This window comes from Panicum virgatum, chromosome 7K (assembly GCF_016808335.1).
Source record: "Panicum virgatum strain AP13 chromosome 7K, P.virgatum_v5, whole genome shotgun sequence".
In the NCBI taxonomy this organism is placed as follows: Eukaryota; Viridiplantae; Streptophyta; class Magnoliopsida; order Poales; family Poaceae; genus Panicum; species Panicum virgatum.
Window position 1 is genome coordinate 46,678,280 of NC_053142.1, and position 26,483 is coordinate 46,704,762.

The 26,483-nt window shown below is 44.6% G+C and overlaps 3 protein-coding genes and 1 long non-coding RNA gene across 7 annotated transcripts; 2 read left to right on the forward strand and 2 right to left on the reverse strand.

Moving 5' to 3' along the window:
• Nucleotides 1-434: 434 nt before the first annotated feature.
• LOC120641711 (probable nucleoredoxin 3) lies at nt 435-12,204 on the reverse strand. Its single transcript, XM_039917929.1, has 4 exons — nt 11,811-12,204; nt 10,830-11,321; nt 9,521-10,170; nt 435-506 (listed from the first exon to the last, which is right to left on the reverse strand). The coding sequence occupies exons 1-3, from the start codon at nt 11,892-11,894 to the stop codon at nt 9,589-9,591; spliced, it is 1,158 nt and encodes a 385-aa protein (XP_039773863.1). The 5' UTR covers nt 11,895-12,204; the 3' UTR covers nt 435-506; nt 9,521-9,588.
• On the forward strand, nt 9,399-11,620 carry LOC120641712. The gene is made up of 4 exons (XR_005662367.1): nt 9,399-9,540; nt 9,611-9,744; nt 9,865-10,155; nt 10,873-11,620. It is a non-coding gene; the product is annotated as an uncharacterized LOC120641712 (long non-coding RNA).
• Nucleotides 12,205-14,172: 1,968 nt separating the features above from the next.
• LOC120641713 (YTH domain-containing protein ECT4-like) lies at nt 14,173-18,122 on the forward strand. Of its 4 annotated transcripts, XM_039917931.1 has the most exons (10): nt 14,173-14,419; nt 15,053-15,126; nt 15,212-15,386; nt 15,709-15,785; nt 15,898-16,135; nt 16,273-16,340; nt 16,515-16,970; nt 17,078-17,290; nt 17,355-17,486; nt 17,577-18,122. In XM_039917931.1, exons 2-10 carry the CDS (start codon nt 15,058-15,060, stop codon nt 17,727-17,729), a joined length of 1,581 nt encoding a protein of 526 aa, XP_039773865.1. In that variant the 5' UTR covers nt 14,173-14,419; nt 15,053-15,057; the 3' UTR covers nt 17,730-18,122. The 4 variants fall into 4 exon arrangements, with proteins under 4 accessions (XP_039773865.1, XP_039773864.1, XP_039773867.1 ...); XM_039917930.1 differs by having other exon boundaries at nt 14,174-14,419; nt 17,355-18,122; XM_039917933.1 differs by lacking the exons at nt 14,173-14,419; nt 15,053-15,126 and having other exon boundaries at nt 15,213-15,351; nt 17,355-18,122.
• Nucleotides 18,123-18,299: 177 nt separating this feature from the next.
• LOC120641714 (serine/threonine-protein kinase STY13-like) lies at nt 18,300-22,368 on the reverse strand. Its single transcript, XM_039917935.1, has 3 exons — nt 22,115-22,368; nt 20,663-21,651; nt 18,300-19,004 (listed from the first exon to the last, which is right to left on the reverse strand). The coding sequence occupies exons 2-3, from the start codon at nt 21,574-21,576 to the stop codon at nt 18,665-18,667; spliced, it is 1,254 nt and encodes a 417-aa protein (XP_039773869.1). The 5' UTR covers nt 21,577-21,651; nt 22,115-22,368; the 3' UTR covers nt 18,300-18,664.
• Nucleotides 22,369-26,483: the final 4,115 nt, after the last annotated feature.

Genomic DNA, 26,483 nt, shown 5'->3' on the forward strand with positions numbered 1-26,483 from the left:
CCATAGGGGTATGGACCAAGTACTCCTTGCATTTAATGCCAATCTAACAATGTTCTTACAAAATCAGCATGCAAACGTATTATTTTTCGAATCATTAGAATTAACTAGCAAATATGCCCGTGTGTTGCTACAGGAAGCTATATAAATATACTAATTAGCATATAAAAATATATACGTTATACACTATATTTATTTTATGATATTATAGTACGTGTCTATTGAGGATTTCAATCTTTTTCTATTTTACTCATCAAATGCTAATTCTAAATAGTTTCAGACCCTTATTAACTTAACATACGGTCACCTGGATTCCGATTAGGATTGCGATTAACCGACCAAGGAAACATTGCTTGCTTTAGTAATAGTAGAGATAGAAATAGAGATAGAGATAGAGATAGAGATTAATTAATTCCTTTTACCAAGCAGGTCTTGCATTAAGCAAATAGGAATCTTATCCATTGCTTTCATTGAGTCCTATAAAGTTTATAGCATGATTGTAGGAGCATTTTGTCATATTCATATATGGGCCGGAGGCCATTACTATCTTATTTGCGGCCTGCGTGCCAGAATGGGCCATGGGCCTTGTACTGAGAACCTGTTATGTACTTATGTGTGAACCTGGAGAGGGCATCGAAGAAAACAACAATGACCTGACTTCTCCGTTCTTCTTCCTGCTCGAGGCAGCGCTGCCGTCCTCCTCGTCGCCGTGCGTGACGCCGGCAGATCCCCACCTAGTATCGTCACATTTGGTATCCAGAGCCTCCTCTCCACCGCGGCGACTCGATCCTATCCTGTCCCGTCGGATTAGTTGACCCTGGCGCCACCATCCACCACCGCCACCACTTCCCGACCTCCACTCAATCCACAACCCAGTTCACCTTCCCCAAGCCCACCACCACCGCCCCCCCCCCCCCCAAAATCTCACCAACGCGGCCGGAAACCACCAACCCTAACAGCAAGGATGGCCACGGCGGAGGAGAAACTCGATCTCCTTGTCACCGAAGTGAAGGCCCTCTAGGCTGGGCAACTCAAGCTGCTCACCACCGTCGACGGTCTCAACACGTGGAGTATCAACGCCGACTCAATCTCCACCGAACTCAGCATGTCGATGAAGAATCTCATGTCGCGCATCGAGGCCTTGGAAGCAGCAACCGCTACTGCTCCGCCTTAGGCCCCGCCGCGCGAGGAAGAGGGGCGGGCCAACGCCACCGCGTCGTACCACACTACCAGGGTGCCGATGGGAGGAACTCTTCTCTCCATCACACCCTGGTCAAGGGTGAGTCTCCACATCCTGTACTGCATACACATGTTGGGGATGAACCTGAGTCCAGTGATAGGAAACACCACAATTTCCATGCCCATCACAGAGAGTACAAATTGCCTAAGTTAGACTTTCCTATTTTCAATGGTGAACTTCCTAGAGTGTGGAAGGAGAGGTGTGAGAAATATTTTGCCATGTACAATGTCCCTGTTCATCTGTGGGTGCCCTTTTCCACCTTAAATTTTAAAGGCAATGCTTCACTCTGGCTTCAGACATATGAGGCCCAGCACACAATAGAGAGTTGGCTAGAACTGTGTGTAGCTGTTGAGGTCAAATTTGGCTGAGATTTATACCAAAACTACATGATGGAGCTCCTGTCCATTAGACAAACCACCACTGTGTTAGAATATGCTGAGCGATTTGAGCAGGCAAAACACAGAGTGCTTGTGCATAACCCCAATATTGATGATGTGTTTTTTGTTCAAAAGTTTTTGGATGGGTTGAACTACTCTATAAGCAATGCAATCACCCTCCATAAATCGAGAACAGTTGATGGCGCTCTCTCTTTGGCTTTCATGCAGGAGGACCTGTTGGAAGCCTCTACTAAGAGGTATCACAGTAAACAAGCCCGAGAGGTTGTCAAATTCAGCCCAAGACCATCCACAGCTTGGTCTGCAGGAGTGCTTGGTTCTAAACCTCAAGATTTTCCAACCGTGTCATCACCAGATTTAACCATTAAACCAATGTGGGATGATAAGTTAGTGGCATTGAGAAAGCAAAGAAGAGCAGAGGGGTTGTGCATGAAGTGTGGTAGCAAATGGGTAAGAAATCACAAATGCCCCAATCAGATACCTCTCTCAGTCTTAGAAGAATTTCTTGAGGCTATGAATGTGGAAAATACCAGTGCAGAGGATCAGGACCAGGACCAAACATCTAGTGAAGAGGAAATGCTATCACTATCTTCGTCTGCTAATGAGGGCACTCAAAGCAAGAGGACCATTAGGCTGCAAGGCCTCATAAACAATCAAGAGATATTAATCCTGGTGGACTCTGGCAGCTCATCTACATTCATTAGTTCAGCTACTGCTCAGAAGTTACAATTTCACCAAGAGGATACAGTTTCAGTGCAAGTAACTGTAGCTAATGGTAGTCAAATTTCAAGTACTAAGATTGTCAAGGATGTAACTTGGTGGACACAAGGTCACACCTTTACTACAGATGCAAGAGTGCTCGATCTGAAATTCTATGATATGGTCCTAGGCATGGATTGGCTAGAAAAATATAGTCCTATGTGGATTGATTGGAAAAGAAAAAGAATGAGGTTCAACCATAAGGAAAAAAGAATCACATTAGCTGGTGTTAAAGACTGCACATCCAAGTGTACTAAACTGCAAGTCAGAAAGCTGCAAGGACTGATCAAAAAAGGCGAGGTAGCACACTTAGTTCAGTTATCTCTCATGCAACCTAATGCCACACCACCAACGGCCATACCACCTCAGCTTCAGGAGCTATTGCAGCAGCATGCTCACTTATTCAACGACCCCACTACACTGCCTCCTGCGAGGGCTTTTGACCACTAGATTACCTTGATACCTGGCGCTCAACCCGTCAATGTTAAGCCATATAGATATGCACCCACACAAAAGGATGATATTGAGAGGCAAGTAAAGGAGATGTTGGCCAACGGGGTGATCCAACCAAGCACAAGTCCCTATGCTTCACCAGTACTGTTAGTTAAGAAAAAGGATGGATCATGGAGGTTCTGCATAGACTACAGAAATCTCAACTCCATAACAGTGAAAAACAAATATCCCCTACCAATAGTTGATGAGTTGTTGGATGAACTCAAGGGGTCACAATGGTTCACTAAACTAGACATGAGGTCAGGCTATCACCAAGTCAGAATGTCGCCTGAGGATGAGCATAAGACAACATTCAAGATTCACCATGGGCATTGGGAATTCAAGGTCATGCCATTTGGCCTCACAAACGCTCCTGCCACATTTCAGCAAATTATGAATACTATTTTTTCACCATTGCTGAGAAAGTTGGTGCTGGTTTTTGTTGATGATATACTAGTCTACAACCCAACATTGGAAGACCACATTCAGCACTTGCAGCAAGTGTTTCGTATACTAGGTGAGCATCAATTTTTGCTCTAGTAATCCAAATGTTCCTTTGCCAAGCAGTCCTTGGAGTACTTAGGTCACATCATCAGTGCTGGAGGTGTCTCTACAGACCCAGCAAAGATTCAAGCGGTGACTTCATGGCCTGTCCCTCAAGATTTGAAACAACTAAGGGGTTTTTTGGGTCTCTCAGGATATTACATAAAGTTCATCAAACATTATGGCATTATTAGCAGACCACTAACATATTTGCTGAAGAAAGACAACATCTTCTCATGGAACCCACAACACCAGCAGGCCTTTGATACACTGAAGCAAGCATTAGCATCTGTGTAACACCCCGGGTGTTTGCACAGTAATTTAAATAGGTGTCTGCACAGTAATTGTGTTTGTTGATATGCATCTTCTGCTTGAAATACTTAAAAAGGACCTTTTTGTAATTATGAAAGGTTATATGTGTAATTATGATTTTATGCAAGGTCCTTTATATAGTTATTTGTGTTTATAGCTTTTATGGAGGGTGTTTGTGCAAAATTTCAGTGCATTTAATGCATGGTAGTCATTTTTGCTTGTAAGTCTACATTTGAAGTGATTTTGCATTGAAAAAGACAAATTTCCTAGAATTCAAAATCCCTTCAATGTTTTTAATTTTAGCTCTTGAATCTTTGGTCAAATAAATTTTTGCACAACATCAAAGTTGTAGATCTTGGAAAATTGAACAACTTTCATGTTGGGCACTTTTCCATTTAAGCTTTAGTTTAAAAGTTATTGCTTGTTTACAGAGAGGTCCCTGGAACTTTTGGAAATTGCAAAATCGCCCTTATCCCCTTCTTCCCCTCCCTGCTCTGCTTCTTGTCGCCGGCCACCGACAGCGCCGCCCGCCGACGCCTTCCCGGCTTTCCCGGCCATTACTCCGCCGTGCGCTGGCGCCCACGCGTCGCGGACGACCTCCTCCCCCTCCTGTTGCTTCGCGCTGGAGCCTCCTGGCCGAGCCACGCGCCCCGCCGCTTCCAGAACCGCCCCGACGGCCGCCACCGCGACGCCGCCGTGGAGCGCCCCCTTCAGAGCACGCCGCCCTCTTCTAGCGAGCGCCCGAGCACTACACCTATCCCAGGACTCGATTTCGTGCATCCCTTTGCTCTATCCTCGCTCCCAAGCCGCAGAACACCACCACCGCCCCGCTTGAACCCCGGCGAGCTCCACCCCGCCGCGGAGCCGCCACTGCAGGCCCGCTCCACCCCTACAGCCCCCACTTTTAGAGTCGCCTCGTCCTAGCGCAGCTCCCAGGCCACTTCCCCTCGCCCAAACCTCACCGGAGCCATCCCGCCGCCGTGCTCCGAGCCCGCAAGCCGCCGCTCGCCATCGACACCCCACCTCCGACCGCCCTAGCCTCGATTCCAAGCACCCAGAGGTGCGCCTTGCACCCGTGAAGCTTACGCACCCCTCCACTCTCGCCGCCGGTGAGCCCCTCGCCGGGAAACGGCCGGTCAAACCCCGCCTCCCCTCTCTGACCCGGCCAGGGACGTCGGTGTTAGAATTTGGAAAAGCCCAGGGGGCTGTCTGCAAAGCTCTAGACTCAGAGGAATAGTGCTCGAAGGACTTGTTTGTAATAGTTTGCTGTGATCTTTGAAATTCAATATCAATTTGTAGAAAATTCTTAAAATAGCAAATCTTGATGTTTTGGAATCCTCTTGAAGAGCTCTATGCATTAGAACCATAATATGTTAGGCTTTAGTTGCAAGTTTTTGCTGTAGAAATTGATTTGTGTTTCTAGTGCATAAATATCAGTTGTTTTTATCTTTTTCTTAGCTACTGTGTGAAGCCTGATCTTGCAATGAAACTTTTATGGTGGTTTACTCATGTGACACTAGCTTTGCTATAAAAATTTCATGATTAGTTCTCTTGTGTAGCCATTTATTTGATTTAATCCTTGTTTATTAGACTTAATTTATGGTAAATAGTTTCTGTTCTTGATAAATCCTGAAATTATTCCTGAGTGTTCATCTGGAGTATCTTAGCTTGTCTAGGAAGTTTGAGCTTCAGTTCATGGCTAGAACAGGAGCTAAAATTTAATCTTGCTAAACTGATGTCTGTTTTGTTTATTTTCTCAGAATAAATTCTGTGTAGATAAACTCATGAAAAATTCACAGTAGCTAGATCCTCACTGTGTAGATCTCATGTTAAATTTTGAGCTTCTGATCTGCTTTATTTTGATTGGTATAATTCAAGCTTGTACTAGGTGTTGCCTGCATAAATAATTTATTGTGTTTACATGGTTAAATGTTTTGGCATGATTTTTACAGGGTAGATTACTTTGTTCATATTCTGTTTAGTGTAATTTTGGTAGAATTTATTACTATTTGTACTCTGATTTGTTGATTTATTTGCAAACCATGACTTAATTGTATAGGAAATCACCACTACTCATTTTATGAAGTTAGTTAACTTCTTTTGTGCTGTTGATCATGATGCCTTGTGTAGTTAGATTTGTTATTTAACTACTCTATAAATGATTGCCCATGTGTGTTTTTAATATTATTCTTGCATTACATATAGATACGACTACTTTGTCGGACGGGACGTACGAGTTGATTCCGGAGTCTGACGGAGGTGATCTCGAAGCTCAAGTAAACACTGCGGAACTAACTGAAGCCCCGGACCAAAGTTCGGAAGAGCCTAGGGCTGAAATAGTTAGCAACTACCGAGAAGGCAAGCCCCGGACATAACCTATACTTCAAATTAATATCATTTACTGTATTATTTTACTTGTGCATTTACAGTTCATAGGAGTTGAATTGAAACCTTAGATGCATGATCCTAGGAACCTATGTCCTGAACACTAGACTTGAGTTCGAATAATTGCTAAGCTTATAGGACCGGTAAAAGTCGAGTGATTGCCTGTCACTCGCGAGCTTTATAGGAATTGATTGTTTACTTTCTGTTATCAATATAAGGACGACAGACGGGGTTGTGTTCGATATCATGACCTTATGTGATACCCCGTCTGTGTTGATGAACTTACTAAGGTCACGGTGTGTGGTAGTGCCGGTTAAGTTTTTGAACGTACTAGCCACATGCCGTAAATATGGTACGCGGTAAGCCTAGTAACCGATTGGACCGGGGAGTGGATATACCTGACACTCTCTCTTAGAGATAGGTTTTATTTTATGTTGCGCAACACTACGACTTCTAGGGACAAGGGTGGACCGGGCACGGGTGGACCTTGGAGCCCTGTAGTCGGGGAGAGTGTTCCTATCCACGAGCCGGAAAGAAAGGCAAACGGTTGTTTGGAAACGACCCGACGGTGTTCCAAACGTGTGTGTTAGGTTATCCTTGCAAGGTTGAATTTCGATTCAGAATCGTCCGCCTCTCACGATGAAATGAGACTGCTTAATTGATCTGCCACACAGAGTAATAAGAGCAACAATATTCTTATTAATTTTGATGTTTGCTTAGAAGTTCCACCATGATTGGACAGTAGCTGCTTACATAGAATGGTTAATCAACTAGAATCTTGAAGCTAAAACTTGAAAGTAAGGACATACTCTTATTGCTTTTCAGCAAAAGGAAAATCAGAGCCTCACAAAACCTTGCATAGTCTAGCTAAGGTGGGCTACATATACCCGTTGGCGGTTAAGTCTTGCTGAGTATTAGAATACTCAGCCTTGCTGTTGAAACCCTTTTTCAGGTATGAGTTTTGAAGATCAGATCGCTAGCTTGACCTATCCTTGCTCGTTGCCTCCTGGCTGGTCCGTAGAGTGGGATACGTCTTCGGCCGGCAATGACTATGACGAGTGATACCATGCTTGGGCTAGCTTGGTATACTTTTGCGACGTGTTGTAGTCATCGTGTTTCATCTTCCGCTGTTTAGACTCTGAACTTATAATCATAACTTGTATAACTGTTTTATTTAAGTTGGCTTTGTAATAATGTTTTTAACTGGTTTGTAATCGTTATTATGCCTGAGTTGTAAAATTGTGGTTGTAATATCTCTGAACTCGCCTTCGTGCGGGGTATGCTTGTTCGATCCGAGAATCGGTGGTTGTATCGGGACGTTACCCGACAGACCAAAAATTGTTCCGTTTGAAGTGCGTTTAAGCTAATGTTGCCTTTATGGTGATGGTTTACGCACTTGAGCCGGGATAATTTAGGCGGTTCTGCCACAATCTGCACCTGTTTTGGCTCTTCCAGATTTTTCCAAACCCTTTACCATTGAAATTGATGCTTCTGCTACTGGCATTGGAGCTGTCCTCATGCAAGGTGGTCACCCCATAGCATACCTCAGTAAGGCACTAGGGGTGAAAACTCAAGCCCTATCCACATATGAAAAGGAGTGTCTGGCTCTGATCATGGCCATCACCAAGTGGAAACCTTATTTGCAGCACAAAGAGTTCACCATTTTAACTGATCAAAAGAGTCTCATTCACCTAGGAGAGCAGAAGATTCACCAAGGCATGCAGCAAAAGGCCTTCATCAAGCTGTTGGGACTCCAATACAAGCTGGTCTACAAAAAGGGCCTTGAGAATAAAGCAGCTGATGCATTATCTAGACATTCCACTTCTGACCAATTGTTGGCCATTTCTGTCAGCACTCCAAAGTGGTTAGAAATCATCATTGAGGGTTATCAACAAGATCCTGATGCCAAACAGTTACTTTCTGAGTTAAGTGTGGTGGGAACCAATGACAAAGGCTATACTTTGACAGATGGTGTCATTCGATATTAAGGAAAAATATGGTTGGGTAATCACAAAGAAGCACATCAGGCTGTCATGTTAGCTCTGCATGCTAGTGGATTGGGAGGCCATAGTGGCATGACTGCAACTTACCACAAGGTGAAATCCTTGTTCTTTTGGCCCAATATGAAAGTTGACATCCAGCATTATGTTTCCAACTGTCAGGTATGTTCCCAGGCTAAATCTGAGCACTGTCGGCTCCCTGGTTTGCTCCATCCTTTACCTATACCAGCACAGGCTTGGCAGATAATTAGTCTTGATTTCATAGAAGGACTGCCGAAATCCAAAAACTATGACACTATCTTAGTGGTTATTGATAAATTCTCAAAGTATGGGCATTTCATTCCTCTGTCTCATCCATATACAACACTGACTGTAGCACAGCTATTCCTGAATCACATATATAAACTGCATGGACTACCCACAATGATTATATCAGACCGATACCGAATCTTCACCAGTTCACTATGGCAGGAGCTCTTCAGGCTAACAGACACCACTCTGAATATGAGTTCCTCATATCACCCACAAACAGATGGATAGACCGAGAGGCTTAATCAATGTCTGGAAATGTACTTACGATGTTTTGTCCAAGCATGTCCATCCAAATGGTCTCAATGGATCTCACTAGCAGAATACTGGTACAACACGACTTTCCATTCTGCATTGGGCCGCACTCCCTTTGAAGTGCTCTATGGAAATCCACCAAGACACTTTGGCATTGTCCCAGACGATGCTTCCACAGTCACTGATCTTCAAGAATGGTTGAAAGAGCGCTCGGCAATGACTCAAGCCATCAAACAGAATCTAGTCAGAGCTCAGCAGAGAATGAAAGTACAAGCTGATAAACAGGCTAGAGAGAGAGTTCAATGTTGGTGACTACTGTCTCCACAGATGAAGAAAGCTCTTCCACCTGAGACTACTGTCTCCACAGATGAACAGATGCAGTGCCTGACCATGGATATCACGGCGACAACACCACAGGTACTTGATGTTACTCTCAAGAAAGTTGGTAACTCTGCTATTCCTCATGCTCTTGTACAGTGGGAGACTTGGCCATTGCATTGGGCAGTCTGGGAGAACATGTTTCTGCTGCAGAACCAGCATCATGGTTGATCAGTGGCAACTTGAGGACAAGCTGCGTCTTAAGGGGAGGGGAATGTCATATTCATATATGGGCCGGAGGCCATTACTATCTTATTTGCGGCCTGCGTGCCAGAATGGGCCATGGGCCTTGTACTGAGAACGTGTTATGTACTCATGTGTGAACCTGGAGAGGGTATCGAAGAAAACAACAATGACCTGACTTCTCCATTCTTCTTCCTGCTCGAGGCGGCGCTGTCGTCCTCCTCGTCGCCGTGCGTGACGCCGGCAGATCCCCACCTAGTATCGTCACACATTTCTCTAGTCCACATTGATGGTAAAACTGCGTAGTTTAACTATACACATATCTTAGATGCTGTCTTCACTAATTACTTTCTTCTACACAGGAGGGATGAAGATCAAAGTTACATTGCTTACAAGAGAACACCCAATGCCTCCCCTCCTGCAGGCATTCATCACAGACATAGGCCTTGGCCATGTCCAATTCGAGCTCATGACTATGTCGTGGATCGTTCACTTGGTGAGGCAGCTTGTCTCCTTCCTTCCTGAGTGCTTCATCCACTTCAGAAACTCTAGATTCCGTGAATGGGAATGCTGTTGCACCATAAGCTGAAATTGCTGTTCTGCCATCTGTTTTTAGAACTTTACCATCCATACCAAGTATCAGGAGTGTTGGGATGCCCTTGACAGCGAAGATTCTTGTTAGCTCTTGCCTGGCAGTGTCAGAATAGGGGATGGCAAGCCAAGGCATAGCACTTAGGCTTGCTTGGAATTCCTCTTTGCTGCGGTCTATGGAAATGAAGATAACCTCAAAATTTCCAGGTCTCAGTATCTTCAGCTCATTGTACACCTCTATCAGCTTTTTCGTGAATGAGCGGCAAGGTGGGCACCAGTGTGCCCCAAAGTACAGTCCAACAGTCTTCCCAGTAAGGTCAGCTATAGAAATCTGAAAAACATTGTCATTGGATGTTGGACTTTGAATAAATGATTAGAGTGAATGATGCAAAGTAGAAATGGATGTAAGCCTAGTGTATGAGACACTTAATATGGCATCACTATCATCAACAACTGCACAATATTTTGGAAGTGTTGTTGGTTAATGATGTTCTACAATCAAATTATCTGAAAATTTACCCCAGTGGATGCTACATTTTAACCCATGTAGTTTGCTTATACAGTATTAAGGAGCTACACTTATTTTTCATCAATAGTGTGTTTTATGCTTTATATGGCAGGAACTATAAGATAAACATAGATTTACAGTATAAATTTATCTTCCATTTCCAATTAATTTGGTACCTTCTCTTGCACAAAAAACTTAGTAAGATCCTAGGATGCATAAGATTGTATTTGCATATTAGCTTGTTGTAGTGTGTATTGTTTAGCTCCTTGCTGTAGTGCCTTTGTATTTTCTGCAAGATTTTTTTTGTTACCTGCCATGGATATGCCTACTGACACAGTTTCCCAATTCTGTATCTTTTTTTTTTCTCAAGTATGTATCTAGACTGTTTTCTCACCTGAATCATGTCCTGGTTATTTCACAAGCTTTAGTAATGCGGTATCAAACATATAACTGATTATCAGAGGCAGTTGATGAAAGTTCACCTTTATGCCATCTGTGCTTATGACAAAGTCTCTGTCCTTGCAGCCAAGAAGCTCCTGAAGCTTACCTCCTTGTCTCCTGGCATCATCCAAGGCTTCTAGCTCCCCTTTCCTATTTGCACTGAAGGGGTATGCATCTGCTCCGTACTCCTCAACCAGCTCCACTACATCATCTTGGAATCCCAGTCCACCAGATGATGTTACTGACAAAGGAATCAGTGCGGGGATATGCTCAATGCCAAAGTGACTGCACAACTTTTGCCTTAGGCTAGTGTTGAATGGCAAAGCGAGCCATGGCATGCTTTTGAAGTGATCCAAGAAGCTTGCCTCGTCATGGTCAAGTGATATGAAGATAATTTCGATATTCTTGCCAGTATTCCGGAGCATTGTGTAGATTTGGATTAGCTTTGGGGTGAAGTTCCTGCATGGCCTGCACCAGTGAGCCGAGAAGAAGAGGCAGGTCATCTTCTCTTCAATGGAGGACAGAGATACTTCCTGCTTTTTCATGAAAGATATCAAATTCCTTCAGTCAGACATATTTGGCTAAAGAAGAATTATTTTTCTTTTGAGAACAAGCACGGCAGAATTTAACGTATTTTTAGACAACAGTTTAGTTTCAAAATAGAACAGTGAGTGATATTATTTTGGAAGAATCATGCAGGTACGTATGTTTGCAATTTAATCTCTGGCAAATAATTCCTTTTATACATGATGAGGAAGTAATGACCACAATGACTTTCTCCTGGAGAACAGCTATATTGATGTCTGTTTACTACGGTAATAGCTTGCTTGCATACCGATTTGTTTTAGAGCAGTACAAATATAAGCTTGCATATGAACTAGTTGTGCAGACTAAACTGAAAAGCCTGCACTTTATTTCCATGAGAGAACTATAGAAAACAAACTTCATTTAGGACAGTGGGACAAAACCAGAAAAAAAATGAAGATCGGAGTTCTATTACCAAATCCTACGATTCCTCTCACCTTTCCTCCGTTGGATAGAAGAGATTCAACACCAGCCAATTGCAACATTTTCACATGTTTCTTCATCGCTTCCTCTTCTTCCATCCCTCTTCCTTACGTCGCGAGTGGCAATAACAATGGAACAAGGAAGAACGCTTGGTTTGTCTTATGGTCTCGTCGTAAACATCGATGATTCAGGTTTTAAGGATGGCCGTTCCTAGGAACAGCATCTTTGGCATGTTGTATTGTTGGGTCTCGTGTGTGCAATTGGCCGAGTAATATTCTAGCAATATGCTTTCCAATATCCCAGCAGATGGAGCCGTAGCCGTGGTGGAAACAACAAGGTCGGATAAGGATAAAAGATGACGGGCAGCCGGGCACCAAATCTGAGCGAGTGCGCATGGGACGGCAAGCAAAGCAGAATGGTGTGCTCATCCTCCAACCCGGCATGGATCCTGATGAAGTGGACGGCAAGCTGCTTGCTACGGCCCCTTTACCGCAGTTGCTGTCAAATGTTCTCCCGTAGATAGAGTAGCAGTTGCTGTCAAATGTAATACAGTTTCTGAACTCTGCTGATCTTTGGATGTCTGTTTGTTCCAACTCTTATCTAATGATGATGATGAACTGGCACCTGCTCCCATAACTTCGTTGAACTACTGGGCTACTGCGCGTCCTTTCAGCCCAGTAGGCCAGGCGTCTAGTAGACCAACGGCGGCCTTTGCGGCAGAGGCCAGCAATCGCGCGGCCCATCCTCCTCCACCCAACCGCGCACAGTGGCAGGCGGCGACGCGGCGGCCGCGAAGCGCACGCGCCACGGCGCCAGTCGCTGCCGCCGCACCCCGCAAGCCACGCCGACGGCGCCCCACACGCCCACTTGCGCGAGCGCCGAGCGGACAGACTCCGCCGCGTCGTGGCAGCTGGTGCCGCCGCGCCGCGTGCCGGTTCCGCACGGCTGCACCTCGGGCACGCTGCACGCCGCCGGCGCCTCCGCGCCGCGCGCCGCCCCCGCAACGAAATTTACGAGCCCCTAGCTACTCTCTCAGCCTACGCGCATCGCGTCATCCGAAGGGCCCCAGAGACGGAGAGGGCAAACGGCTAGTTTCCTCCGCGCCGCGCGCACAGTTCTCTCGACACTCGACAGACAGGACGACGACTCGCGGGGTCGTCGGGCCGTTTGCGAAAAGCACGAGGCCTCCCCCTCCTCTACGCGTTGCCTTCGCCTCGAATCAACCAGGCACGCTGGAGGCGCGGCCTCGACGTGTTCTCTACGTCGCGAGGAAAACGCGTGTACGTACGTGCGCGGCCGCTGCGCTCTGACTCCTTCACAGCCTCCCCACTGACTGGGCGGCGAGCACATGCCGAGCCGCCTCGCCTTTTCAGCTTCGCCCAAACTTTCTTCCCAAGAATGAGGTCCACATCGTCACGTCGTCGTCACCGCGTCGCGATGGTTTGGTAAAGGGCGGATGAGAGCGACCGACGAGAGGGGATTAGGGGGGATAGCCGGATAGGGCCGGGGTGACCATTACCAAGTACTCGCATCTTCTGCAAGATGTCGACCTCGCTCCGATGGTTTTCACATGGGGGCATGAGATCCTTATCCCTTTTGCAAAAGCCCTTGCTCGCTTTGCCACCAAAATGCACCTTCTGTTTTTCTTCTGCAAATGCAAGTATACAAAACCCACACATATGAACAAGCTCGTAGCCTGAATCATGCCAACTCCAAAAAATAGACCACCGCAACACACGGAAGTCTCGTATATACAAAATCATCACTAAGAAAAATCCAAATAAAAATTCTAAGTTTTTTTTCAACAATGTTTCTAGGATGGTTTAATTTTACTCACATATATTTAAAAGAGGACATACGAAAATACATTGATCCACAAATAGGTCAATGGCTGTAGCAAGCGTAGAATGTGGTATGAGCCCGGTAAAAACAAAATTATAATAATGACATAGTTCTAATGTAACGACTCTACATACAATTTATCGAACATGAATTTTTCACATATGCTTGTAACCACGTGATCTATCCGGATTATTCATCTTGAAATCAACAGTCGGATGAATCATAGGTAGGTGAGAGAATCATGGGTAGGTGGGGAATTCAACGGTTGGATGGATATCATGTGAGATGAATGAATGGTTGAGATAAGTCATATGGCCGCAAGTATGTGAAGATACTTTTCCCTAATCTAGTAGACAGTTATAGCACAAATTCTAAAACACAATCAAACATATAGGAATCTGACAGATTTGGTACTAAAAAAATTTATCAACAGATAAATAGCAAATTGTAATAGCAGATTTCTAAATTTGGACAATTATAATAGCACATATCTAGTTGACCTTATAGTATTAGATACGCAGTTCTCCTCAAACAAGTACTCACCACTACAGCTACCAGCTTAGAAGTCACAACTCGTCACCCCTCCAGTCTTGCGCAGGCGCCCCTCTCCAGTCTCTAGCCTCCACCGCGCCACCGCCCTTCGTGCCGAGGCCGTGTCCGCCGCAACTGCGCTTCAGTCCTCTCTTCCTTCTCTCGTTGGCGTCCCCGTCGTCGTCTTCCGCCGCCGGAGTGGAGTGGGCAACTGGGAATCCACCTAGGCTTGGATTGTCTTCTTTTGCTGGTACGGAAGCCCAAGCCCTTGCTCGTAGCTTGTCATATGCAGAATCTTCTCTTTGCTGTGATTCCTTTACTCCAAGCATCACTTTTTCGAATGGATGCTCGATTCCCTTCGGCTCGTTGCGGCTTATTTGCTTGGTGGAGTGCTAATTGCAGTTTATTGTTCCAAAAATTTTCAGGGGTTCAACTGAACCCCCATGCCCCGATGCTAAGTTCGCCCCTGGTCAGTTTGTTATGTGTTCCAATTGCATTTTGGAGCATTTTAGTTCGAGCAAATGTAATTGTAAAACTTCTGCCGTTTATAGCGCTACATGATGTATCCCTATTCATTGTTTCTTCAGTCTCCCCTGAAGAAATAGCATCTGTTTGCTGTATAGTGTATAATGGGAGCTTGTTGGCTTGTTGCCCATGTCTCGATCACATGAAACTTATGTAAATTTAGCCACAGAATCTGGAACGGTATACATATGTTTATTCACTATCATCAGAGCTTTTTTTTTTTAAACCTAGTTCATGTTTGGTTGGGGCATGTTAGTGACATCATATTATATTTATTTGTTACACGCTACTTTGGGCCTATCACAATGCAACTTATGCTGCTTTGCTGAACTTACATATGATTGTTCCTTTTGAATAGATGTTATGGTGCTATCGGAATCACAGATTGTAGTCGAGAAAAATCCTTCCATGAGTGTGGATGCAAAAGAGCAGGTTATGGCAGTAATGCTTGTTCGTTGTTTTCCTCGTCATTGCTGAACATGTAGAATTACTAACAGTAATATTGCTGTTCTGTCAGCTTGTTTTGAGCAAAGATAAAAAAATATCTACTACTGTGGTGCATGCTGCAAGCTACTTAGAATCACCAAAAAGTGCCCAAGAGGAGTCTAGCCTTATGGGTAAAGGTGGAGAACAACAGTTCGGCTACCAGCCCAATGTGTATGCTTCTCAGCCACAAGCACTCTTTTCTGGAGGTTAGACTGTATTTTTTGTCTCTCTATGTTGATGCTTACACCTACCGGGACATCTTTGCACCACATAAAGCATGCATTGATGGTGCACATCATGGTTTAAAATCTCCCCCACAACACACTTTTCTTTGGAAAAAGTTCTGCCTTTAGCTGATTAGCTCTATCTTGGCCTTATGGAAGGGCAGAAAAGAAACGTAGTTACTTCAACTTTTTCCTTTTTTTTTGATAAGGCAGCATATTGTAGTTTTGTTATTTTCTACCTTTTTAGGGCCGTGAATTTTTTTTTCAGATTTACTGTATCTAAGCCTTTTGATTTCTTCTACAGGATATTTAAACCATTTGGGTCAATGGGAACAATATCCATACATGGCGAGTGCGGAGGGTCTTAATGCTGCATACCCTGTAAGTATTGGACTGTTGATCTCTTCCTGCTTATTAATTTTTCTTGATCATGATTGAAGTGATTTTATAACTGATTACTAATGCTTCTCCTCAATATGCAAAAAATTCACAGGTGATGTACGGAGCTTATTCCCTTATGTCAACCCTTGAAGACAACCAGTCATATTTCTCTTTGCTCTACCCCTTGTCAAGTCCTTACTACCAGCCACCTGCTTCTCCAAGCATGGGATATTCAAGTTCCGCTACTGGAATATCACAGTTTGATCCTTTGCACCAGTACTACCTTCCTGATGAGCTTTACTACTCACCGACTCCTGGATTCCATCAGCCTTTTGGTTCTTTGGATGGAGGTACGATTTCATCTTCTTAATATCTACTTGGCTCCTCATAATATATATGAAATTTGAATTTAGGTTTTCGGTATCACTTATATTTTACTATAGTGTACACATGCCATTTTTGTACTGATTTTGTGAAGTTGCTGCAGTTCCAATGCATTCTAATGGTATTCCTGAATTTTTTGGGCAAGGAAACGTACCCCTGAATTCTGGAATGGTATGCGGTTATACAATTGTATTTAGCATGTTCTTCATTGATTATATCAGTGTTATGGTCCATGGTTGGTTCTATTACTACATTGATTTTAAAAGTCAATTTTGTGTTTTTTCTTTTACTGCACTTACCATGCCAGTTGTGTTGTTTTAAAACTGATGGCATGCATTCTTGCAGCACCAGGGTTCCATGTATAACTCTGGATCATACACTGCATTAGAACAAGGTGGCAAATATGGAGGCGGTAGATCATGTTGCAGTGCTAGTAGCAGATTTGACACCTTCAACAAAGGCTTCAAGCATGAGAAGGGCTCTCTTGACTTTCTGTACGAGCAAAGCCGTGGCCCAAGAGCCACCAAAACAAAGAAAGAAGTGGAGAGCTCTTCAGTTGAGGATAAAAATAAAAAGGCATTGTTAATAGTTGATCCTGAGAAGTACAACCACCCTGATTTCGTCACCGAGTACAAGGATGCCAAATTCTTTGTAATAAAGTCCTACACTGAAGATCATGTTCACAAAAGCATAAAGTATAATGTTTGGGCCAGCACTGCCCGAGGGAACAGAAAGCTAAATGCTGCTTATCGTGAGGCGAAAGACAAAGAAGAGTATTGTCCTATTTTCTTGTTTTTCTCGGTATGATCATTCCCTTCACTGTTAGTTTCTCTTTTATCTTTTGCTGAGAAAACAGAACAATTTTATCAGGCCTACAAGTACCAGGTTACAGAATGATTTCTTTGCAGGTTAATGGCAGTGGTCAGTTCTGCGGTGTAGCTGAGATGATTGGACCTGTTGACTTTGACAAGAGCGTCGATTACTGGCAGAATGACAAATGGAGTGGCCAGTTCCCTGTGAAATGGCACATTGTTAAGGATGTCCCAAACAACCTTGTTCGGCACATCATCCTGGAGAACAATGAGGACAAGCGTGTGACAAACAGCAGGGACACACAAGAGGTACAACTAATTACATGATCCCTAATTCTTGTGTTGATCCTTGTGTTAATGGGGTCTCTTGCAGGTGAAACTAGAGCAAGGTGTCCAAATGTTGGCCATCTTCAAGAACCACAATGCCAAGACAACCATCCTTGAGGATTTTGACTTCTATGAGCAACAAGAGAAGGCTATGTTGGATAATAGGCAGCAGCTGAAGGTACAGTGTGCTGATCCCAAGGCCCAGAAGCTGGTGGTGGCCAGTGTAGCAGTAGGCATCGTGACTCAAATCTCAGACTCCTTTGCACAGGCTGTCCAGCTAGAAGAAACCAAGGACAAAGAAATCAGTCTGAAGATTGAAGATACCACATCTGCTGAGAAGGCATCTGCTGCTCCTGTGAAGACTGAAGAAACCACGCCAAAAACGGCAGAATCTGGTAACCTTTTGAAGGGAAGCGGTTGAATTTTCGTTCACCTTTCATGATTAATTCTGAGGAACAGCTGGATCATATATGTGATGATGTGTCATGGAGGCGAGATCGGCAAAGGAGTAGCCGAAAATGGGAGTTGCTGCCTACTAGTTTATAGAGCATGATAGGCTAGAGTTGATGGCTCTATTTCACCACCGGTTTGGCAGGCTATAATATAGTTTCGTAGCTTCCTAAGCTAGTAAGCTCTTCCTATTTTCCTGCATCTCATCTGTACTCTTCTCTGAATGACTTTCACTGAGCCCCCTCAAGAATGATGCCCAGTGACTTGGCCATGAGGGTGAGCAGCGTATAGATATTAGCTTTTGTATAGCTTGCAGTTGAATCACTACTACTCTATTAGCCATTCCATTGCGTCTCCGGAGCAACCTGGTCAGTGGCCACCTCGATCAGCATTGTGTGTGTATTTTATTTCAGTGGCACATGGCTTATTCCATCAACAACTATATCTCAGAAATACGTGAAATTGCTTTAGACTCTGATCAAATTCTGCAGATTAGCTGAAGGCAAATACTATCAGAACTGTTGCCACTGGAACAGGGCCATTGCCAGGAAATTATATATGCTATATACACTGAAGCAACACATGTTTGTGCACATAAGCATATTTCAGCAGGAGGGTCATAACACATGAACAAAGCAACAGGGATAAGGCCGTTACAAGAATAGGAACCCTGCATGGTGTTTTGACAACAGGACATAGGCTAGCCCTAAAACATCTCAAGAGTCTGAAAACACAAACTAGGTATATTCTAAGGAGAGGGAAATATTTGGGAGACAACCTGAGTATATACACACACAGCCATACACTCAGGTGGGCTTTCTACTTCAGCTGAGCAAAGTCTTGACATATGATAAATACACTCAATTATGCTTCCACAGAGCTTTTTCAACTCTACTTTTGTCGGATTCAGTCGGTAGTCATCGGTTGGGAGATGCAACACCGAAATCGGGCCTTGCGGACGGTGCTCAGTATCTCCATCTCAGCATGCTCCAGCATCCGGACAACTTCAGTGAACGGGGGACGCACATCAGGGTTTGGATCCCAGCACCTTGTCATGATCTCGCCGAGGGTGGGCAGGCAGTCCTGGGGTATGGCTGGGCGGACACCCTTGTTCACCACAGCGAAAGCAGCTTGTACTGCTGTCATATTAGCAAAAGGGAGCATGCCGGTTATAAGCTCCCACAGCACAATGCCAAAGCTATAGACATCAACTTTCTGGTCATATGGCCTGTGCTGAATCATCTCTCTGCAAGATGAAAATCAAGGTGTCAAGAATCCTCACCATTTTTAATGTATATGCCAGATTTAAACAACACAAAAATATAACCATAAGCAGCTGGGCTTGTATGCCTGGCATTAGCGTGATCACAATGGACCACACCATTACAAGTAAGGAACAGAAAGACATGAGAAAATGAAACACAATACATGTTTCAAAACATTGGTTCATAAGGTAATCTTTTCTCAAACTACTGTGAGATCCAGACCAGTGCTAACTTGAGGATCAAGTTCGGAACACTAGTTGGGTTCAACTCAATATATATATGAAAAAAGTCAAAAACAGTGTTTTGAATTGGGTTTGAACTTTGAAATGCTTGTCTCTAAACAATGTAAGCCCACATGCTATCATCACAAAGAATACAGCAAATTCACATGCCAGGCATGACAAATGAAGTAGTTTCCAATGGTAGCTGAAATGTTTCAGTATGTGCATATATCAATGTTTCCTGTTGTGTTGTGTACTGCACGTCTGCACGTCTGCACATACTGTGTTCGGCATACTGGGTAACCAACCTCTCCGTGCAAACTATGAAAACTTCAATCTGAGTCATTGGATCAACATCCAAGGGGTATGTGAGATTGGGTAATTTTACAATCTGGACCTGTCCTTGGATTGGGTAATCACACTTTTGCAAATCCCCCCTCTCACCTCTCTGCGCCCCTCCTCTTGGATGTTGATCTGATGGCCCAGATTGAAGTTTCTATAGTTTGCACGGAGTGGTTGGTTTGTACCTGATATGTTCCCTTCATATAATTCTCAATTCTAAATACTCGGAACAATACCCCTTGCCCACAACCCGCAGCTCTTTACACTAGTGCACACCCAATTGAAAATTTCTAACGCCACTGCTTGCCCATGAAAATAAACCAAATACAAATTATGGTAGTGTCGACCCAGATCGTTAGATAATCCCGCCACACCATCGAAAAATATGTTGATAAGATAAGGTTACAGTTTGCCAGTTTGGTACAACAAATCTAAAGAGAAAAATGTACCAGGAAACAATAAACATTAGTTTTGTAGCAGAAGGGTTCAAAAATCGGTATGTCCAAGTGACACATATGATGCATCAGAATATCAACGATATTATTGGGTGAGTGAAATTGTAACTGATATTCTACTTGGGAGCATTTAAGAGTATAGCAGAAGGTGTTTCAAGAGCATCTCTTTTCCTTTCTTTTTGGAGAAAATGGTCATTCTGATATTTCAAGTCTGAAGAACTAATCATTGTTCCAGATGAAAGAGGAAGATGCAAATTTAGTTTTATGTTATGCATTCTAAGTAATTACATATGGAGGTAACAATGCAGTAAAGCAACAGCTAATCTGGGATCAAAGCTTCTATCAAATATCCAAACACAAAAACCTACTTGCATTCCTTGCCATTTTGGCTTTGCACCCTTAAACAAAACCTAAAATATGCAGCAAAGATGTCAATGAAGATAATTCCTGGATAGCATCCTATGACACTATGACCAAACAAGATATAATGTCCAGTATCAAAATACAGAATTGTGCGACCCATGCTTTTATATGTTTAAACATGAAACAGAAATATACTAATTAGAATAAACAGTGAGTAAAAAACTAAGTAGAATAAATGACATCAGTAAGTCAACTTACGGTGCCATCCAACGGTAGGTTCCTGTTTCAGGTGTCATTCCCTCAGTCTTGACTTCAATCCGAGCTACTCCAAAGTCTGCTATCTTAATAGATTTATCACCAGCAATCAAGAGGTTGTCTGATTTTAGATCCCTATGAATGAACCCAAGACCATGAACATAGGCCATCCCCCTTGCAACATCCAATGCTTGCTTCACCGCCAGTTTTAGTGGAACTGACCTGTTCTGCCTCTTTGTCAGAAACTGCCTAACTGATCCACCTTTTGCATACTCCGTCACAATGCACCAAACCACTGGCTTCCTGCATGCTCCAATAAATTTAACTATATTCTGGTGCCTCAAGGTTGCAAGCATCATAACTTCTTGCACAAACTGCTGCTCCATTAACCCGGCTCTCTCTGGATCAGCCTCTGGCCTCTCCAAAAGCTTAATGGCAACATCCTCACCGTTGTAGGTACCCCTGTAGAGCTTTCCAAAGGCACCCTGTGCAAAAGGCATTCCCATGTGGAGCTTAGCCAAATCAATTGTCCACTCCTCATAATCCTTGAGGGTCTCAGTTGGGTACCTTGGGTCCATCAATGCTTGTGCTAGCGCATCATCACTCAAGGCATGAGACACCCGTCCATGGCGGAAAATACTGTGCCCGCCGACTGAGTAATTGCCTACAACAGGTCCCTTCAGGCCCGGATGATTGAGCATCCTAGTATGGGAGTCGCATGACCCTACACTACTGTTGTCCACAGACATTGCAATGGAGCCACCATGCGTGCTGGTCTGCATGCTGTAAAGGCTATCGATGGACATGTTTGAGCCCTCACCAAGCTTCCGGTAGTATGCCATGTCGCAAAAGTTCCCACCATTGTCATGACCACCAATACCACCAATCATGCCAGCGAAATTGGGACCTTCGACCATCGTGCAACAATCTAAGGTTTACCCTTTTCAGAAGTCCACCTGTCGTCCCTGATATGTTGTAGGAACAGTGGCCGCCTGCACAGCAAGAATACATCAGAAATAAGAACTATTAGGGTACATCATTCAGCTACATGTTAAGAACATGTGAACATTCCAGAAAGGATTAAAACAAGGGGAGCAGCCACCGACCCCTATCCCAAATGGGAACTACACCTCCTGAAATGCTCAGAAGCCAACGAATTTGAGTAAAAATGCACTAAGCATCCCCAATCCTCAAGAAAACCATGCCACGGCTGACTAAAGCTGCAGGCTGTACAACGAACCATGAAGCCGACAAGCCCCCGACCCCATAGAAACAAAGGAGAAAAACAAAACGCGCAAAACCAGGGCATCTTTCCTCGCCCGACAACCAAAAAACCAAATCAAACTACAGGAAGCAAACTAGCACCCCCAAGAGAACCCAGCCCAGACCAAATCCCAAGCTCGAACCACCTCCAGCAATTAAATCAAGCTCAAACGAACCCGCAGGAAAGCCCACCTCGCGCAGCTCACGGTTTCCGGCGATTCAGGGGCCGATCGGGACGGGTTGGCGGCGCGGAGGCGGGGGCAGCGGCTGGAGGCGGCGGCGGCGGCGGCTGGGGATGGAGTCAGAGCGGGGAGACGAGGGCGATGACCAGAGACCAGAGGAAAGGAGGAGGAGGAGAGAGAGAGAGAGAGGGAAGACGAGTGGAGTCGCCTCTCACTTTCTCTCTCTTGGCAAGTGCGGTGTGTTAGCAAGAGGGGTGAGCTGGTTAACTGCTCGCGCCAGTGTCCGTTTAGATATATGATATCTCCTCAGCCGAGGGCCTTTACGATATTTTCTTCTCCGCTTTCTCCGCGGATCCGTACCGTCAAAGTTTATAGTCCCGGGGGGTTGATCTGTGATTCCGTACCGTAAGGCGGGCCAGAACCGCAAAACCGGCACCCGGTAACAGCCGAAGCCCACGTGACGTGACGCGACTGGAGGCCGCTGGTGTCGGTAATTAAAAAGGGAGCGCGCGCAAAGACGCAGCAGCATGCTTCATTAATTTTGGCAGCAGCGAATGAATAATAATAATAATAATAATAATAATAATAATAATAATAATAATAATAATAATAATAATAATAATCTCGATGACATGAATGATTGATGGGGCAGGGGTAGGAGGGGCTTTTTGGTTAACAACGTGCCAAATCCGTGGTACGATCGGTGGGCGCGCGTCTTTGCCCGTCACCGGCCCGGCCGGGTCATGGGCCACCGGTTGGCCTTTGCCTATTATTCATCTTTTACCATTCAGCTTTTCATCCATTCAGTGCAATGCCAATTCGAACCAGTGTTTTTAATCCATTCAATGCAGTAGAATATTTAATTTGAAGAAATGGCCATGTCGTTCAGTTATGTTTTTTTCTCTCACTTGAAGTGTCTGTTTTTGGCTGGTCAAGAAAGTGAGTGAGAAATAAAAAAAATGCCAAAAAAAGAAGAGAACACCACGGTCGGTACTCATCATTTGGAGTTTTTTATTTTTATATTATTTTTTCCGATTTATCAAAAAAATATGTCGTGATATTTTTTTTCAAAAATGTCACCCAGCCGCCGGTTCATCCGGCGGAAGGTTGTTACCGCCGGATGAACCGGTGGTAGGCTCATATCGCCGTTTGAATCGGCTGTAACCAGGCGGGCCCGTGGGCCGTGGTGGGCCGGATCTTACCGCCGGATGATCCGGCGGTAATTTCCTACCGCCGTTTGAACCGGCGATAAGGACCGGCATATTAATGCCGCGCTCGCCCGCTCCCCCAGCGCCGCCGCTGTAAGGATCACCGGGGTGTCCGACCCTAGAGGGGGAGGGGGTGAATAGGGTCGCTAATCGCTTTTCTATCCTAGGGCTCAATCTAATTGCATAAGATAAACCTAACACGTCCTACACATGCTAGTTATGACTAAGGTTTATCTATGCTACCCTCTACTTACCCCAAAAGACTTGCAATCTAGCCAATCCTAATCAAACTTACTAGGAAAGTAAAGGTAAGCAAGAAAGAGTAAATGCGGAAACGTAATGCGGTAAGTAAAGCGGTATGGGAGAGGATATGCAAACTCCCGTGAAGACACCAAGACACACGATTTAACGTGGTTCGGTTAGGACACCAAAGTCCCTCCCTACGTCCACGGCCACTTGCTCACAAAGAACAAGTGGGATGCCGAGTCTCTTCGCTTGATCACCGTCTTGCCACGCCTCCAAGGCTCCCGACAAGCAAAGGCTAAGTGACGCCAAGTCACAAAGACGAGGTCACCGCCACCGTCTATCTCGAAGCGTCACCACGGCACCGTCTTCACTATCTTGGAGCTTTAACACCAAGTAGGGGCCTCCTTCCCCGCACAAAGTGTCGTTGCCACTCCACACCAAGTCGGAGGGTCACACGACGAGTACACAAGTTGCTTGCCGCAGCAAGACTTTCTCTCAAGCTAGTTCTCTCAAGAACTAAGCCTAAACAAGCACTAAGCACTCTCACAAGTGTGCTTAAGCCTATATGATGTACAATGAAGCTCTATGGTGGTTGGAGATGATCTTTAGCTCTTGTATACTTCCTTGAACTCCAGCACTCTCAAATGGTGCGGCCTTGGGGGTATATATAGGCATCACAAGCAAATATAGCCGTTGGGGAAAAGCTGCCAGAAATGTGCTTAACACCGGTTAATCCGATGCTCCCCAAATTGCCATCGTCGGTTTAACCGGTGATACTAAACTGCCCACTGAAAACTAGCCGTTACGTGTACGGGCAATCAACCGACGCAATCGACCGGTGTATGTAATATTATCGTCGGTTTAACCGGTGAGTGCAACTGTCCTCTGATCCTTGAAAAACAAACTCTCTGGACAACTGCACCGACGCCATTAACCGGTGCATCATCGGTTCATCCGATGTATGCATTTTTCTTGGTCTGCTTCTGCCATTGCACCGACGTATTCAAACTTCCTATCGTCGGTTCATCCGGTGCCAAACCCTAGCCCGCAGGCCATCTCTGTCATTGCACCGATGGGTACATTTTGCCTTACGTCGGTTTAACCGGTGATACTAAAACTTCCCAGACGTGCTCAAGTCAATGCACCGACGTGTGTAATTTGCTTGGCGTCGGTTCAACCAGTGACTTGATTTCTTTTAGGGGAACCCCCGTAGGGGCGGCCCTTCGGGCCTAGCTTCGCCTCTCTTCTCTTTGTCATCCCTTGAACCTAAAAGCCTGAGTATATCATCTAAGCAAACACATTAGTTCAAGTGTTGCGTGTGTCATCAATCGCCAAAACATTATATTGAAATATGGCATGAGAGGCCATTTTCGCTACAGCCGCCCACCCGCTCCTCCAACGCCGCCGCCCGCTCGCTGCCCCGCGCCGCCGCCCGCCCGCTCCGCCGGCCGCGCGCCTCGTCAGGGCCGCACCCGCACGCACGCCCGGCCCCCGCGCGCCGGGCTTTGGCCGGCGGCGCGGCTCGCCGGCGCTCCCCCGGCCGCCGCACCGAGGCGGCGCTCGCAAATCGGATCGCAGGTAAATTTTAAAATTTAATTTTAGTAATAATAGTTAGTAGATTAGGATTAGAAATATTAGTGATTTGAATATAGTTTTAGGTGTAGAAATAGTTTTACTAAATATTAGTGATTTGAAAATAAGTTATTTTGATACAAAATCGTAGAACATGTAATTGAAAATATTAGTTTACATATGAATATAATTGAAAATATTAATGAGTTCAAACAGACATATTAGTCTCATAAAAATATTATTAATTGATATTATATTACATAAAAACAGAAATTGTTGTCAGTAATAGAAATTGTAGAGAAACAATTAAGATAGATGTAAAAATAGCAGAAATATTTTTTAGCGTTGATTAAATTCTAATGACGAGTAATTATTGTCGTTGATTAAATTCTAATGACGAGTAATTATTGTCGTAAATATTGGCAGGCATGTCAGATGATTTGTATTTTCAAGTGTTTTATGGGTCAGGAGAAATTAGATATGGTCCTGAAGGGGTAGATTTGTCAGAGTTTAGCTCGATCACAAAAAAAAAGTACCCCGAGCTAGAGAGAGGACTTGGATTTCAATATCCAATTGGCTATTTAAAGCTTTCGGCCTTAGTCGAGATGAACATGAGATCTCTGTCATGGCAGTGGTCAGTCAAAGGAAACCAATATTTTGGGAGCTATTGCCGCTTGAAGGGACGCAAAATTGGAGGAACTATGTCAATATAAGTAGTAGCCAAGGCTTACCGCTTGTGTTGTTTGTTCAAGCATTCGGGAAGATTAGTTTTAGAACTGAAGCGGGTGGAGATCATGAAGGGCAGGGAGATATAGTATCGGAAGAAACCGAAACGATGCATGAACCTCATGAAGAAGGTGGTGAACTCGAGATTTTATAAGATGATAGACATGCTCCACACGAACCTCGTCAAGCAACTGGTCAGGCTGATGAAGGGGAAAACATTCCAGAGATAGTTGAAGAGTTTCAGAGGGAGGGTGAACAACAGCACAATGCAATGAATGATGACTCCTCGGATGATGATGATGATGACGATGATTATCATGTCCCACACAACTGGTCCGGGTATGATTTTTCAAAATTAAGTGTAAATGAAGGTGAAGCGGTCCCTTGGGAGTACATGCAAAATGAGGTATGCATCGGTTCGGTGTATGCCAACAGTGACAATATGAACGAAGCTATAAAACGTTGGTCGACTCTCTCTTTGCAAAGACAGTTCAAAGTTGTCAAGAGCAGTCCGAGAACATATGACGTGCGTTGTGTGAGAAGCGAATATCCTTTTAAGGTGTACGCTTCTATGGGCAAGTGGCAGGATTTCTGGGAGATCAAAAAAATTGTGGAGCACACATGCAT